The 16,379-nt window shown below is 35.6% G+C and overlaps 1 protein-coding gene across 21 annotated transcripts in view; it reads right to left on the bottom strand.

The window, feature by feature from the left end:
- KMT2C (lysine methyltransferase 2C) overlaps window positions 1-16,379 on the bottom strand; it is a 288,150-nt gene that overhangs the window by 94,560 nt on the left and 177,211 nt on the right. For 17 of the 21 annotated variants that reach the window (XR_007479396.1, XM_033408301.2, XM_033408303.2 and 14 more), the window contains 5 exons: window positions 12,485-12,654; window positions 11,885-12,033; window positions 10,986-11,099; window positions 10,005-10,082; window positions 7,683-8,386 (listed from right to left, as the gene is read on the bottom strand). Coding sequence is in view for 20 of the 21 variants with exons in the window: in XM_033408301.2 (XP_033264192.2) it covers window positions 7,683-8,386; window positions 10,005-10,082; window positions 10,986-11,099; window positions 11,885-12,033; window positions 12,485-12,654 (1,215 nt within the window). In the remaining variant the exon portion in view is untranslated. The remainder of the gene's footprint in view (window positions 1-7,682; window positions 8,387-10,004; window positions 10,083-10,985; window positions 11,100-11,884; window positions 12,034-12,484; window positions 12,655-16,379) is intronic. The other 4 variants (XM_033408304.2, XM_033408309.2, XM_049715150.1 and 1 more) reach the window with 2 other exon arrangements.

Here is a 16,379-nt window from a genome sequence, read left to right as displayed (position 1 = left end):
ATTGACTCATGAACTGCAATTACGGCACCAAGATATAAATAAATGTCAATCAAACTTTAAGAATTAAAACTATAAGAAACTATTTGGGGATTATTTTCTTCTAACAACTATCACTCTACCGGAAGGGAGAAAAGAATAAACATAAAGAATGTTATGTATACTTCTTGCTATAAACCACCAAAACAGTAGGCCAAAAAAATGCAGTCAGAAACATGAGCAATCAACAGACACATTCACTTTAAAATTTGGAAAGTCAGTTTGTAACCATAAGATGCAAATACCATTATAATCCTAACATTTAATTACTCTTCCTTCAGTGATCATTAGTTGTGGGTTTTGATTTTTATTTTTATTTAGGGGACTACTACACTTGGATTATATCCAAGGAACTAATTTGAATAGTTGAAAAATGTTAAAGCAAATTGTCCTAAATTTGCAAATTAAAATGCCTGATGTATCTGATTATTTATATGAGAAACAGTACTTACTAAAATAGTTAAGATAAAACTAAAACATTTTGCTTCCAGATAACCCCATTCAGCAATAACCTGAACTAATCTTATGAAGATGCTAATAAGCAGCATAAAGAAAAACGTTTACTCCACAAAGATAACATTTTAAACACAAATGTCAAACAATACAGAACCTATTTGGAATTAGATAATTCAACAGAGCATGCTATAATTTTACCAATTAAATGATCAAAACTAAAGACAAGAAACACAGTACTTACCAGGTTTCTAGAACACTAACACACTAACAAGTAGTAGCCTATCAATCCCATTAAAATACCACCAGGGAATTTAAATAACTAGAAATAAGAACTTGCTATCCTTTGGGGAGGAGACAGTTAATGAAATAACAGTATTTCGAGAAAGACCACACAGGGAGAGGCTGGTTTCACTTTAATTAACCTACCCTCCGCTCAGCTAACAGCCATGCTGATTTCACCTGACAAATGCTTTCCCACTAACAGATCACCTTGCGTCTATGTCCACACTTGTCTTCTTTCCTACTGTGTCCAGGGCCTTCTGTAACCTCTGCGCTGACAAAAGCAATTTCTCTATTGTCATTTCACTGTCAACATCTACTTACAGTTCTGCTGGGCTCTGTGCAGCACATCAGTGAATGTTTCTCTGCCCTCCTTCACTGACCCTTCTCAGCCTCCCTTTTGAGTTCTTCCTACACTTGACCTCTAAAGCCCCACTGTTTTCCAGGGTGGAAGCCTGGACCACTCTCCTCTGTGTAGTCTTGTCCTAAATGATCTTATCTACAATGAGGGCTGTAAACACCATCTTGGATGTTGTTGTTCCCCAAATTCACATTTCTAGTTCTAACATGTTCTGAGAGCTCCAAGTTATTATGATTTTCAACTTCCTTCTTAGCACTTCCATTTTGTCGCACAAAACCTCTCCAGTTTACTACGTCTAAAATCTCTCCCTTAAACGAGTTCCAACTCACAACTTTTCCCCATCTTTAGAAATGGATTCCAGTCCGAGTCAGAGAACTGGGAGTCGTTAGACCTGTTCTCTTCTCTCATCACTCTCCTCTGCCCCTTCAATCCTCTCCCTCACCACTCCTTTGATCCAAACCATCGGTAAATTCAGCACATTCTCTCTTCAAGTTCTGTCTCTGGTCATTCTGTTTCTCTGCACTCCCACAGCTGGCACCACCTCTCAGCTAGCCTGCTGCAACGGTCTACTTCTATTTATGCTTCTTCCTCACCTGCACCTCCTCAAGCCTTTCCCCACACAGCAGCCAGAGGGACTCCTAAAAAATGTAAATGTGACCAAGCAAGACTCTCCTGCCCTGTTCCAAACCCTCTGATAGCTCCGCAGTGACACTTAAAACTCAAACCTTTCTTACTGCCTCTCTTCAGTTGCATCTTGTGGCATCTCTCACTGTCGATACGCCCTAGCTACCCTGGCTTCCTTGCCATCCTTCACACACGCCGAGCTCTTCAACAGTGGGGACCTACTGACTCAGAACTACACCACCTGTCCCCTGGTTGGCGTCTCCAGAATCTTCAGGTATGGCCTTAAATACCTCCTCCTCGAAGAGGCCTTCCCGGGCACTCCAAGTGAACCATGTGTCCTTTACAACACCTTTAGCATCTGCATACTGAACACAATACGGGGTCATCTGTTCTATTGTTTATCAGTATTTAGTGGTAGAGAGTGAGAGCAAGAGGTATCTAAACCTCATTCCCTCAACGTTTCCACGCAGTGTTTTTCTCTGAGGATATCTGGCTAGTGTACATATTAAATTCCTTTTGATAGATCGTTTAATGGTATATCAGTAGATACTCCTTAAAGTATACCAGTAGATAGTCCTTAAAGTATACCATAAAAAGTCATATTCTAAAATAATATTTATTCATAATTTATAAGTTAGCTTTGATGCCAAAATTATATCTCATTTCAAAAAGCATTCACACTTCATATAACATGGATGAACAAAATGAAGGGCTCTATAGATTAAGAATGTTTAGATGCTATTTCAGGGATAATTAGACAACCGTTCAACTGCTATGAAAAACTTATACAATAAAAGCTTGGGTAATTACATTATAAATTTTAATAAGTATGTTATCATAAGGCATTGGAAGGTAGAGCACGTGCAATTTTATAGGAAATGAAGAAAATTATGATTACACTTAGATATTTTCACAAAGAAGAAATTACCTAATATATTCTTTAGACCTTAAAACTAAAACACTGATGTAATTATCAACTGTAGTTATAAATTACCCTTCAGATCTCAGCTTTGATCAAAAAGAATTTACACAGACCATTCAGAAGAGGTCAGATTCCCCATCTACTGTAACATGGTTTACACCGTTGGTACACTTGGTTTTACTTTACCGCACTTGTATTTATCTATTGCCACTGGAGTATAAGCTTGATGGCAGACACTCTGCTCTTTTCGTTCACTATGTTAAGCCTTCTGTTCAGCACTTATTGAACGTCTACTTTTTCTACTGAGCATTTTTGCATGCATGTATTCATAAATGCATCAATAAACACTGTACTGTGATATGAAACACACTAATTCCATCAGTTGTAGCCTAGAATCTTGGACTTCTTCACCTATTAACAAATTACCAACCTATTCCATGCACTGCTACTCTTAAACTATCTACAAACTGAAAAAAAAAAAGGGGGTTAAAAAACGTAACCATCAGGAGAATTTAAGTTACAAAGAGTGCTAAACAGAACCAACTTGTTCTCAAATGCCACAGAAACTTTACAAATACTATTTGGCAGAGTCTGAATTCGATTCCAACAATAATTATTACTGTTTAAAGTTGGTATTCAGTTTTCTGCTTTGAGGCCAATTTATCAACCTAGTAAAATTACAAAGCTGTTACAAGGACTGTGGGAATAGGGAAATGGGACAATAATGGCAGGTGGAGGGTAGGCTATGATGAGCAACTTTCTATTAGAAGTCAAACCCTGCTGCTGGCTGTTACATATGATCAATGTCATGATTAGGGCCCAAGAGTATCCAATTCTACTGAATCAGTTTAAAACGTGGCCAGAGAAAGTCAGGTATGTCTCCTGGGAAGATTCACACCACCAAGTCCTAAGTCCACCCTCTCCCTAACATACTGTGCAAAACCAAGATTGCTATTATTGGGTGAGTTTGATTTAGAGAAAGTGAAAACAGTGAAACGAGAGTAGAAAGGAGGACAATTAGTAAGAGAAACAGAAAACACAAGCATTTATAGTTTGTCTTTTTGGTACATACATTCGCTCATGTACATTACAGCTATTGTAGCAAACAATTCATTTTTTTATGACTTACAGAATTCTTTTAACATAAATAAGTCATATACAAAGCTGAGTTCAACATCAAACAGAACAAGAAATTTAGTCCTGAGAGTGATTTGATAAGAGATAAACTATATATGTACAGAAATAGCTGCTGCCAGCTTTAGCCCTCAGTAATTTAAGAAAGTGAATTTGGCTGGTGCTAGCAATCGTTTTAGTAATGGCTTAAAAAATGTAACAGGCACAAGAACACTAAGAGGGATGTATGATACTTCTGATCTGTATGTGTTGTAGGTTGACACCCCAAAGGCTAGACATTTTTTTAGGATGAAAACTACAGTTTCTCAATGGTTTAGAGCAGTGCTTCTTGGACTTCAGGCTGCATGGGGATCTTCTTAAAATAGACATGTTCACTCAAGTTAAGGTGGGGCCTGAGATTCAGTGTAACAAACTTCCAGGTGATGTTGATATTCCTGGTCTGCAGGTCACATTCTGAGTAGCAATGGTTTAGTCATTTCTCCCAGAAAACATGCCTAAGCCTGTAAGCCTGAGTAGAGTTTTTCCTCTTGCCCTCTCTGCTTTCCCACAGTACCCTGTGGTTTCCTCTAGTGCAGCCTCTATCACACACAGAATAATTAAATAGGCAGTTTAGTTCTAAAATCTGTGCAACCACTATGCGGCACTGAACTTGAAAACCTACTACATCCTGTATTTACTGTGGCCAGTGTTTGACTTGGTCGGGCCTGCAGTTATTTTCACTGGCACATTTCCTTAGAAATAGTTATGAGTCAACGTGATGGGTTTCAGGACCACCACTTCACAGCCAAATTTAACACATGAACACTACATCCTTCTCAAGTCTCCATTTTCACATAATATCTGCATTATCCTGCAAATCAAGAAAGAAAGCAGGGCAGCACTACCGTTTGCTATGTGTCAGGGGGTTTATAGGTGTTATCGTTAAATTCTAACAACCATCTGATGTAGTTTTATGGATGAAGAAACCAAGAGAGTTCACATGGTAACTTGCTTGGTGTCCTACAGACAGTAATGGAAGAATAAGGCTTTGAAGTCAAACAACTGCACTATGGAAATATTCATGCTGAATTTCTATTAATCAATCTTTCCCAGAATCAATTAATTACAGTACAAATATATATAAATAATACAAAAAAGACTTCTTAAAAGTCACTTTTATAAAATGCCACACAGTATTTAGACTAGAAGGTATGTGGGAAAATCACTGTTGGCATCTACTCTACAACTTTTATTCCTCATAAAGAATAGAGAATATTTACCTATTTACTAATGAAACCTTTTTTGATAGGTTCTAAGACAAAGTATCAGTATGTAAGTTTACCTCATAGGTATCCAGGAATAGACAATTACAACTACTAGAGTAATTTCCTTTAATATCATTATGTATACATTATATACAGCAGTACTTCAAACTTCAAATTTATTTTAGTTAAAAGCTGGATATGAAATAATTTATCAAGAACAGAATCTCTCTTTATTTGGATGATATGATTCACCGATCTGCCTTTTTTAACTTTAAAAGCAAAAACCAACCAACCCCCCAAAATGCCAACAGTGCTTCTTACTAAAAGGTTTACGTCTAGAAACCAGAAATGGAAGAAAGAGAAGGGAGGGAGGCAGGGAGGGAGGGATTGCTTACTTGTAATTAATTGTTAACAAAACTATAATCCTCTACAGCTCACCACTGGAGGCCTGTTTTGCTCTCACAGGAACAGATTATGAAACTGATATGTTAATTCGAGACACTTCATTTAAAATGCTATTGCAATACACAAGTATGTTATAAAATTCTAGGGTTCTTAATAAACTACTTAAATTGATGAAAAATAAGAAATTCAGTTCACAACGTAATGGCAAAGTGGTTATAATCTAATGAAGTACTATTTTTGGAAACCTACTCTATTGAAGAAATTTCACCTTCTCTATGAGAACCTCTCAACAGATGTCAGTCTTAGAATTTATGTAAATTCCTAAGCTCTCCACATATATGATGTTAGCAACAACAACAACAAAAAAGGTGGAAAGGTAAAATGAAGAAAAAAATTCTTAGCATTTGAAAGTTATCAAAATATATTTAAGAGTACTTATGTTTTTCTATGAAATTTTCTTTAAATATTTAAGAATACTTCAAGAAAATGTTTCTAAGAAAACATATTTCATAGAAGATTTAACAAAAACTTTCAATATTATCATGAGAGCAATTAGTACATGAGTGTCTGAAGTAGATCACAGTCATGTGACTTCATTAAATATTTTCCCATAAAATAAGATGATACAAATAAGGTATCTTGTTCTATCCAATGCATAGTCTCCACAAAAGCAAAGCAGTGTATCAACAAGCTTTTTGAATCACCAAGTGAAGGTTGTTTCCTATACAACTAAAACAAAACTGGGAGGTAGAACATGGCCTATAGCTGCTTGTGAGATTAGCAGCAAATTGTGAGGTAGTAATCAGACAGTAGCAGCTAAATAGAAAGGAGAATACTACCACAGTTGAAAGAGAACATAGCAGTAGTAGTAACAGTAACAAATATTAAGACACGGCTCATGTAAAATGGGATGAACTTGGAAGAAAAAAAATATATGTACATACACACTCTCACACACATACAAAAATACCCACACTATTTTGGAACATAGGTCAACAGAAAAATAATCGTAATGGCTTCTCAGTTGGAGCAGAAGTCTCTAAATAAGGAGAGACACCAGTAAAATTTAACAGGAATATTTATGATGCAATATCCTTAAAGAATGTAAATGTCTGAACCAAAATTAAATTTGAGATTCAAATTTCCATTGCTAAAGTCTTTTCAGAGCCAAAACTACACAATTAGTATATGCTATTCAAAAAAAGAAAAGGAAAATAAAAGAAAAAACTAAGGATGAAGAGAACTAGTTTGAGAAGAAAAATCTCTCTTAGAATAGAAAATAAATATCAAGTAGGAGACTAATTTTCACATTAAAATAAAGTTTGATTTAACTTTTTTACTGGTGTCACAATCCCAAAATTAGACGATCAAAATATTATTATTCCTATAAAAAGTTAAACTTTAATCACTGAAAGCAATTTAAATCATGAGACTTAAAACTCCAAATTATTATTGCGACTAATGACTTTTTCACTGTTTGATATGTTGCTATTTTATGAAAAACTTCAGAAAGTAGAAATTTTGTAGAACATATAATTCTTAGCTATAGTATCTTCATTTTGCTTTGTAGTTTCACTCAAATCCCACTAAAAAAGATCTGGAACTTACCCTTACAGGGTAGAGTTCACATTCACACAACTTAGAATAATCATGGGAAGAACTCCCTTCATTTCCTGAAGATCAACAATATAATCCTAAAATTTTGTTCACAAAACCACTGAAGTAAGTCCTAACTTTAAAAAAATTCCCACAAAAAGTTAGCAATCAATAGAAAAACCAAAATGAGAAATTCCCCTGCATGAAAAATACTCTAGGTAAATTCTGATGCTTAAGCAGTTAAAAATATGTACAACGAATAATATCTAAACAAATATATGAGGGGAAAAATAAATGTTAATTACACTATACTCAAAACCTTACTTTTTAAGTCTCTGCTGTTACTATGGCATAGAACTACAAACTTCGTTAAAGTGTTTTCTATTAGAAACTATAATCAAAGAGGTTGCACTTACATTCCAATAAGATCACTTCAAGTTTAATAAACTAGTCTTCATTAACAGTGTGTTTTTTGAAGTGGCCAAAACACATAAGTCAACATTACATCTACATTCCACCTAAACGGGAAAACCTGCCCTCCAAACCAAAGCTACACATACACTTTTTTTTACTTTATAGAATCACTCCAACATCTTTTCTATCAACATCATTAAAATCACCATACCTGTCTGGACCGAGGTCTACCAGGAGAAAATTTCCTTTTGGTAATAGCTGGTTTACCCATGCCAATTTTGGGGGTGACTGAGATGTAAGTTGTTGGCATGACGTTTCCAGCAGAAGCACTGGGAGTCGAGGGGTAACTATGCAGCATGTCGTGGGAAGGCAAGTCGGAAGAAAGTGCTGGAGAGGAAGACGCGTTTGCCTTGCTCATGCCCGCTGCTGATGAAGATGGTGACTCTGTCTCAGATGGTAATTTTACAGATTTGCTTTCTTGGCATACACCATCTTTCACACAACTCTCAACTGCAGGAGCCACTTCGAAGTCCATAAATGCAGTAGAGGGTTCAGGATTTTCTTTCTGTTCCATTTCTTCTGGTACCCTTTCTATGGCCAACTGTTCCTTAGAACATAAAGCCGTACCTTCCCCACCGGGGGACGGGACAGTGACGGATTCAGTGTTGACTCCTGGAGGCCGGGATTCTTCTGGGGACACCGCCATGTTAGGTCCCTCCAACAAGTGCACTTCCCCCTGCTGCGCAGCGACCTGGGGCGCAAGGGCTTCAGCGCTGTCTGTCACTTCCATTTTGTTCTCATTTTGATCTGCACCGCAAGTGTGCATCACTTTAGGAGGCATTTCCATTTCTTCGCTATCAGCTTCACGAGAAATCTGATTTTCCAATTCAGGATTCATTTTATCTTGGGATGATTCTATAAAATTTCAAATATCTATTATGTTAATGTACCTATGAATTTGAAATTTCTAACTATGATTAGGTATAAAACATTAATGTCTTACATGTCTGTAGCTCTATGGTTTAAAAATAATAGGCTTGGGTAGAAAAAAAACGTTGGCGGGGCGGGGGGGGATCCAAAACATACTTTTGCTTAAAACCATGCCTTAAGTCAGAAGGTATTCATCAAGAAAGGTAATAAGGCAATTACCAAGTTTAGTAAAGGTCAAAAGAGAGCAGGGTTTATGGATTAGAATCAGTCACCGATCAGACCAGAAAACCTACAAGAACACTACCTTAATGGGATCCCCAGAGTTTAAGGTAATTTCTGGTAAGAATATTAAAATAGAATTAATTTCTAATATAACTATTATATATGATGTTTCACAGTTTGGTCACTTACAAGAGGATTTAAAATTTTGTAGGTGAAGTTATACTCATTTTACAACTAGGAAAATGAGGCTCAGTGATATTACATGATGTGTCCAAATTAAAAAAGATTAGTCTAGAATAAAAAGAATTTTGCAATAAGCCGACACAAGATGTAACAAAGCTTCTGTAGACTCAAATAAGTAATGACCATAGAGAGAAAAGACTTATTTTGCTTAGCCATACATGCTAACACAATCAATACATTTTTTTGGATATAATTATTGTTCTTCCTCATCATCTATCACCAAAGAGACTTATCTTAGCAAATCAATAAAAAGAATTAGATATCAGAAGTATCTATAGTCACTGACTACTAAATTTTAAATCAGGGTACTAGTAAGTTAAACCTTTAACCCAATATTACTTAAGAGTAAGGTTAGAGGTCCAATTGACATGGGCCCTAAGTGGCTCTATTAAGTAAGACCACTGATGATAAAAAGCACTTATTTCAAATGCTATCAGGGTAATTTCTTACGTACATTAATAAAGACACTAATTTCCTTATTTACTATTTACCACGGTGACTGAAATTTATATATGTTCTTATATCAAAATGAAATCTCACTTCTCACTCCTGCTTTATTCAAAGACTATAGTTGAAAAGCAAAAAAACATCAAATAACAGATCTGATCATACTAAATATTTTTAAACACAAAAGTACTTCAAAAATACTTTAATATTTTAAAAGTAATAAAAAAATGGACTTTTAAAACAGAAAATACATATAAATGAAGTGAACATTTTTGGTTTAAAACCGAAAGTATCACCATTTGAGTGACTCAAGTAAAACAATCTTAATGCTATATGATGCCTAAATTATGTGCTCATAATAGTAGATCAACTACCTCAAGTCTCACTGGCAAAGAGGCAATACACACTCAGAACACGAGGATGTTCTTTCTCCTCTGTGCTAGGCAGGAAGGATTAAGATAAAAGTGCAAACATGCTCTATTTCTGCCTTAGAAATCCACTGCCAATGGTTTTCCAGAAGAGGATCACCTAACCACAGACTGAACTACCTTCATGTGAGTATAGCAATAGTAAACAATTCATCTCTAATTTGAAAAGTCACCTTAGCAGACTATGACTCAAATCGCATAGCAACCATAAAGGCGTTATGCTGTAAATCAATCAAATTAGACGATATGAACACGTTGCCTACCAGCAATGAGAAGTCCACGCATGCCATGACTTTCCGGTGGATCACTCCTCTGCTGCTCTCCAGTATGGATGTAAGCTGCTGTGAATAACACACTTATGGAATCTCCAGCAAGGAGTCCAAACTCCTCTAACACTGCCTTCTCAACAGTAATTTGGGTAAGATATTTATCCTTCTGCCAAATTCCAATTTCAAATATAAGCATAAAACATCCTGTTACTATTCATTTGTTAAGTAGGATATGGAAATGAAACTGGATATGGAAGGAATCTGATTATGTACTATAAGATTATTATATAGTTTTGTCTTATTTTTCTTCGCTTTATATCTTTATGAAGTATAATTTTTAATGAGAGTTGTTAAATATAAAATTAACCTCAAAATATCTCAAGGGCTTTTTATGTATACATTCAACCTATATAACACAGTATCACATACAATCCCACAGACTTTGAGGTGAGACCAAGATTAAATTTAATAAGTAGTTTTCCCCAAACCTGGTCTCTCATTAATTCCAGATCCTCAAGTACAATAATAGCTATTATCAATAATGCAAAAAGCTTAACTGAAATATCATTGAAATAACCCTCAACAGGACTGCTTACATGATCTAAAACAATGAATTTTTCATTATCTCAGCATGAAACATCTCACAATCAGCAACAGCTCTAGTTAGTAATTACAAAGATAACTAAAGAAAGAAATTGCTTTTTAATGAAAATCACTTGATCCCTAAACAAAGTATATATTTATGAGTATAGTCTAGATTACAGCTGAACTATCAAGACAATATATACATGCCCTTTCCCCGATTAATTTCTCAGTTTATTTTATTTAAAAAGGCTCCTCTCTAAATAACTTCGTACATGACTATGTCTCAGCTTATTTTTATCTAGGGTACTAAAGTTGCAGATGTTCACATATTCACTCTACACACGCATTTTCTTCAGAGAACAGACTGTCCATCACCAAAAACACCCTTACCATCTGGAACAATCCCAGGCACGGGCTGCTGGCCACCGACGTCTTTATTAGCCGCGTGCTCCAGAAGTACCATGTGGTCCTCAGGGCCTTCAACTTCCATTTCATTGTTACAATCTTAACAGAAAATTATTTATTCTTTAGCTCAGAATGAGTTCTTCTGTTTTTGTTAACTAAGTCAACAACTATCACCTTGTTCTAATGGGGGTAAATTATCCCTGAAAATGCCATAAATTCTTCTTCAGATTTTTCTATTTTGAACCAAATATATATTTACATTTTTCCAATATGGAAAATATAATGAATTAAAAAGTAACTGGAATTTTATTATTTTGAAAGGATACTGCACAACTGTATACTGATGGCATACTAGAAACAAAATGTTAGTAACCAAGGTGTGTCTACTTAACCCCCTTGCAGATGATAAAATAGAACTTTTACAGACTTTGCCATTCATACTGATGAAAATGAAAAACGATCTGATTAGCAGGTCTGTTCCCTTTATGATCTAAGAATCTTGTTATTACGTTTATAACCCAATGGTGTACTAATAAAACTACATGAACAAAATTTAATAAAACTAAAATTTGTTTGGAGTAAAATAACCCAGAGTATGAAGTGCAAACTAGGTCATAGAGCCAAACAGTAAGGAACTTCCACTGTTGGCCCAAAAAACACAATTGTAGGAGCGTACGATAGTCCTGGAATTCAAATATTGGGTGAACAGTTGTAAAGAGGCTAGATTAGATGTTAACCATCAGATTCAGAGATGACCAAGATCACAGGTACAGAAGCTAAAAATAAGATGGGATCTGATACACAGGATTCCCTCATTGTTACTAAAGTAATATACTGCTGACTGGCTGGCACAGCATCCTAAAAAACAAAAACTCTCAATTTACCTGTAGTGAGTTCAGCCATCTCCACTTCATCACCTGGCTGTAATGGATCCATCTCAGCTAAGTGTTTGCAATACATACAGATGTACTCTTCTTTGAGCTGAGAATCCAGTTCATGATCTGTCGGTTTGTCACATTCTAAGTGAACCCATCTGTGATGATAAATATATTTAAATAAAATTTTCTAATTTAAAGTCAAATTAATATTTAGGGAAAAGAAAGATAATTGCTGAAAAACTGGATATAGGAAGGGGTAAGGATGGAAGAAGAGGTAATAGGGGTTAGCAATTGAAGGTTCTAGAAAAGAAGCTGTCATTTTTGGATGTCATCACAGGTGTTGACCTTTTTTAAACACATTTTAAACTATTTACTCTTTACTTTTCCCTCTTAATGCTTGTTTCTGGTCTTGTCTTATTTTTTGCCCACTTACATCGTTATGCGTTTCAGACTCATAAAAACATACTTTAATTCCATCTATAATGGCACTCAGTATTGAAAGGATTACTGGAATGACAAAAGTTTGGATCTCAAAATACATGGCAGAGCAGATGATCACATGGACAGAAGAACTGACAAACAAATGGAATAACTATATCTTCTTACCTTTTGCACATATTACAATGAAGCATGTCTTTCTGCAATTCTGGATGGTAGCACTTCCCACAGAAAGGACATAAGTTATCCTGCTGTTGGTAACAACTGTCACATACCAGGCAATTGTGGTGCCACTGAGAACTAGATCGTGTGCCACACTCGACACATATTCTGCAATTCTAAACACCAGGAAAAATGAAAACAGAAACAGTTTGTTATGCATTTGTACTGCAGTTCTGGTGTAAACCTTTTTAAAAAATCAGTGAAACATTTGTAGATTATATATTAAGCTTTAATTTTTATGACACTAATTTAGGGTGTACGTTTTTGAAAAAGAGGTTTGTTTTGAACATCTGATGAGATATCACTCAATTTACACTGAAACCTCCTGGAAAGTGTAAATAGTGGATAGAGACATCCAAGAAAACATAAATAGGGAAGGAAGAAAACCAAGAACGTAGCAATCCAAACTTCAAAAAAAGAAACACATTCCAGAATCAGGAAGTAGCTCGTGTTGAGTAAGCCTACTCAACTCACTACTCTGAAAGCAAAATGGTCCTGCTAGGGAATTCTGTTTGTTTATGGGTAGCTCAGAAACTAAAAACAAGAATTCACACTAAGGAAATACAACCCACTCCAAATGATTAGGTGTCTGAAATGGTGAAAATAACCACTCAACATCAATATCCAATTATGGCTTCTCATATTCTCAGAACAGAGAGGCACTACCGTTAGCAAAGTAGAACTGCTGATGTGCAAGGCCTGGCAGAGGCCAGCCAAACCTTCTGTGCCTCTGAGCTAGGCTGCCTTAAAATCCTGGGCACAAGGCTGACAAATTGCGGGACTCTCATTACCCACCCACCCCCAACTTTGCAATCTAAAGCACCAATAAAAAAGGAACTTTATCTTTTTGAGCTGCTGGTATCTTTTGATACAAAAGAGATGCTCACTGAAAAAGAGAAACTAGCATGAACCACAGATCTGCTAAAGTCTTACAGATTTAAAATGGAGGTACTCGTAAATACTGATGACAAATCCTAAGTAAAATGTTAGCAAACAGACTCCAATAGCAAATCAAGAAAAACCATAAACCATGTCCAAGAGGAGTTTACACAAAAATGCAAGTATGGTTAAATATTAGAAAACCTATTAATAAAATCTAACATATTATTAGGTCTGAGGAGAGAAGATAAATTATTTCACTAGATGCTGAAAAGACCTTTGGAAAAAAATTAAAATCCATTCCTAATAAAAAAAAAAACTTCCGAGAAAATTAAAATGGGTAGGTATTTCCTTAATGTGACATACACACATACCTCAATTCTAAAGCCAGCATTTTATTTAATTGGGGAACCCCAGAGGCAGTCCCACTAAGGTCAGAAACAAAGCAAGGATGCCTACTATCTCCACTACTATTTAACATGGTTCTGAACCAATGTAAACACTAAAACAAATGAAAACAGAAGCAAAATAGGAAAAGAAAAAGTAAAACTATTTGTAGATGACAAGACAGCATATTTGGAAAATCCTAGAGAATGTATCACAAATTTAATATAAGAATTTAACGAAGTAGCAGGATATAAAATTAGCAATGAAAATTCAATAGAATTCACATACACAAATAATAACCAGTTAAAAGATATAATGAATGGGAAAATCCCATTTATAACATCAACAAAATAGAGAAAACTTTTAAGAATAAACTTAAGAAATGTCCAAAACCTATACAAAGAAAATTAGAAAACATTCCTAGAAGACACTAAACTAGACTTGAACAAATGCAAAGACATACCTTGTTCTTCGTTAGGATGTCCTAACATCAAGATTTCACTATCAATGAATAAATTTAAAGTGACCTGATAAAAATTCCAGTGAGGTTTTTCACAGAGCCTAAGGTTCATATGGAAAAATAAACGACAAAACAGCTAGGAAAAATGTGAAATAGAAAAGATCTGACAGGGGACCACAGCTACCAGATACTGCAAAGCCTCTATAATTAAAACGGTACGGCATTGGCTCATGAAGATAGAAAGACAGAGCAATGGAACAGACAAGAAATTCCAGAAATAAACCCAACTAAATCTAAAACTCTAGTCTGGAATCTCAAGTCACTGAGGCAAAGACTGTCTTTTTAGTGAATGGATTTTGGACAACTGGATAGCCAACTGGGAAAAGATAACTCATACCATATAGAAGCATCAACTAAAAATGGATTAGAGAGCTAAATGTAAAAAATAACATAAAAACTAGAAGAAAACATGAACTCTCCTATAGCCTCAGTATAGGAAAAGGCTTTCTAATTTTAACTCAAAAATCCAAAAGCAATAGAAGACTGATAAATCTGACTATATAAAAATAAACTTTTGCATGGCAAAAAATAACACAGGCAAAGCTAAAAGGCAAACAACAAACTGGAAGAAAAGATGTGCACCGTATAACGCAGCTGAAGGCCTTATATCCCGACTATACAAGGAGCTCTTAGACTGTGGGGTCATCAAAATCTTCAAGAGTAACAGGCAACACACAAGAACAGACAACTCGCAAAAAGGGGTAAAAAAATGACCCCTAAACACAGGAAAAAATGACCAGCTTCACTCAAAAGAGAAAAGAAAATTAGACTACACTGAGATAACATTTTTCACTCATAAGACAGGCAAAAATCAAAAGCTGAACATGACAGCCTGTTGGCAAGGATGTAGAAAAGAAGTTCTCTCATGCATGAGTGGTGGCAAAAGGAAGAGCCACAAGTCCCATGAAAGGGAATTTGACGATACCTAACAAAATTACATACGCATTTACCCCCCTGAGCCAGTAATCCTACTACTAGAAATTTATTCTAGAGATTCGCTCCCAGCAATTCAAAAACCCATATGCACAAAGTTATTGACTACAGAATCACTTCTAATGTAAAATATTGGAAACTACCTAAATATTCAAGCATAGGACATTGGCTGAAAAACTATGGTTCAAATAAACAGAAGAAAGAAAGAGAGAGAGAGAGAGAGAGAGGAAGAGAGGGAGAAAGAGAACGAAAGAGAGAGAAAGGAAGGAAGCAAGGAAGGAAGGGAGGAGGAGGAATGAGGAAGATCTCTATGAACTGATATGAAGTGACTTCCAGATTTTAAGTTAAAAAAAAAAGCAACAAAGAAAAGAGCACATATGCTACTACCTTTAGTGTAGAAAAGGGAAACAAAAATATATTTGCTTATCATTACAAAAAAATACAGGAAGGATGAATCAGAAATTTTTGAAAGCGTGTTAATATCCTATGTATTTTTAAAAATTAAATCAATAAGAAAAGAATGGGGAATTTTTAAAAAACCAAAATCTTCAAGGATAACAGGCAAAACACAAGGATTCTTACTATACGAGAATGGATATGTAAGAATGTGAGAAGGCAAAGAACTCAGCAGGAGGGATCAGAATTGGAGGTATTGGTGTAAATTCATTATTTATAAACGATGTACATGTGTGAGTATACGCATACTTATGTATTTGTAGATATGCATATGTGTAAATGTATACACATGCATGTATTTACTGCCTCATATGCTGAAAGGACAAAGCAGCAAACACCCCCAGAGCAATGGGCACACCTAGCACCCAATCTGCACTAAAGGAACTTGGCCTATTTATAGAAAAGAGGACAGATTCCAGGGCTAGGGCAGGGAGGTGTAAGATGATGTTGGAGTATCTTGTTATGCCCAAATGTAATGAGGTGCTTAATGGTGAGGGCATGCCACAAAGACACAGGAGCCAGCGTGAAAAGGATATCAAAGGCAAAACTGGACAATTTGAGCACAAAACAAATGAGGTACAGCAATAAATTATCAATACTAACAGGAATTCATGAGTCAACACTGACCAGATATACGTAATTTTAACATGTGAAAGAAGGGAGGGT

This window comes from Orcinus orca, chromosome 9, assembly GCF_937001465.1.
Source record: "Orcinus orca chromosome 9, mOrcOrc1.1, whole genome shotgun sequence".
Classification (NCBI taxonomy): Eukaryota; Metazoa; Chordata; class Mammalia; order Artiodactyla; family Delphinidae; genus Orcinus; species Orcinus orca.
This window is presented reverse-complemented; position numbering and strand designations above follow the sequence as displayed.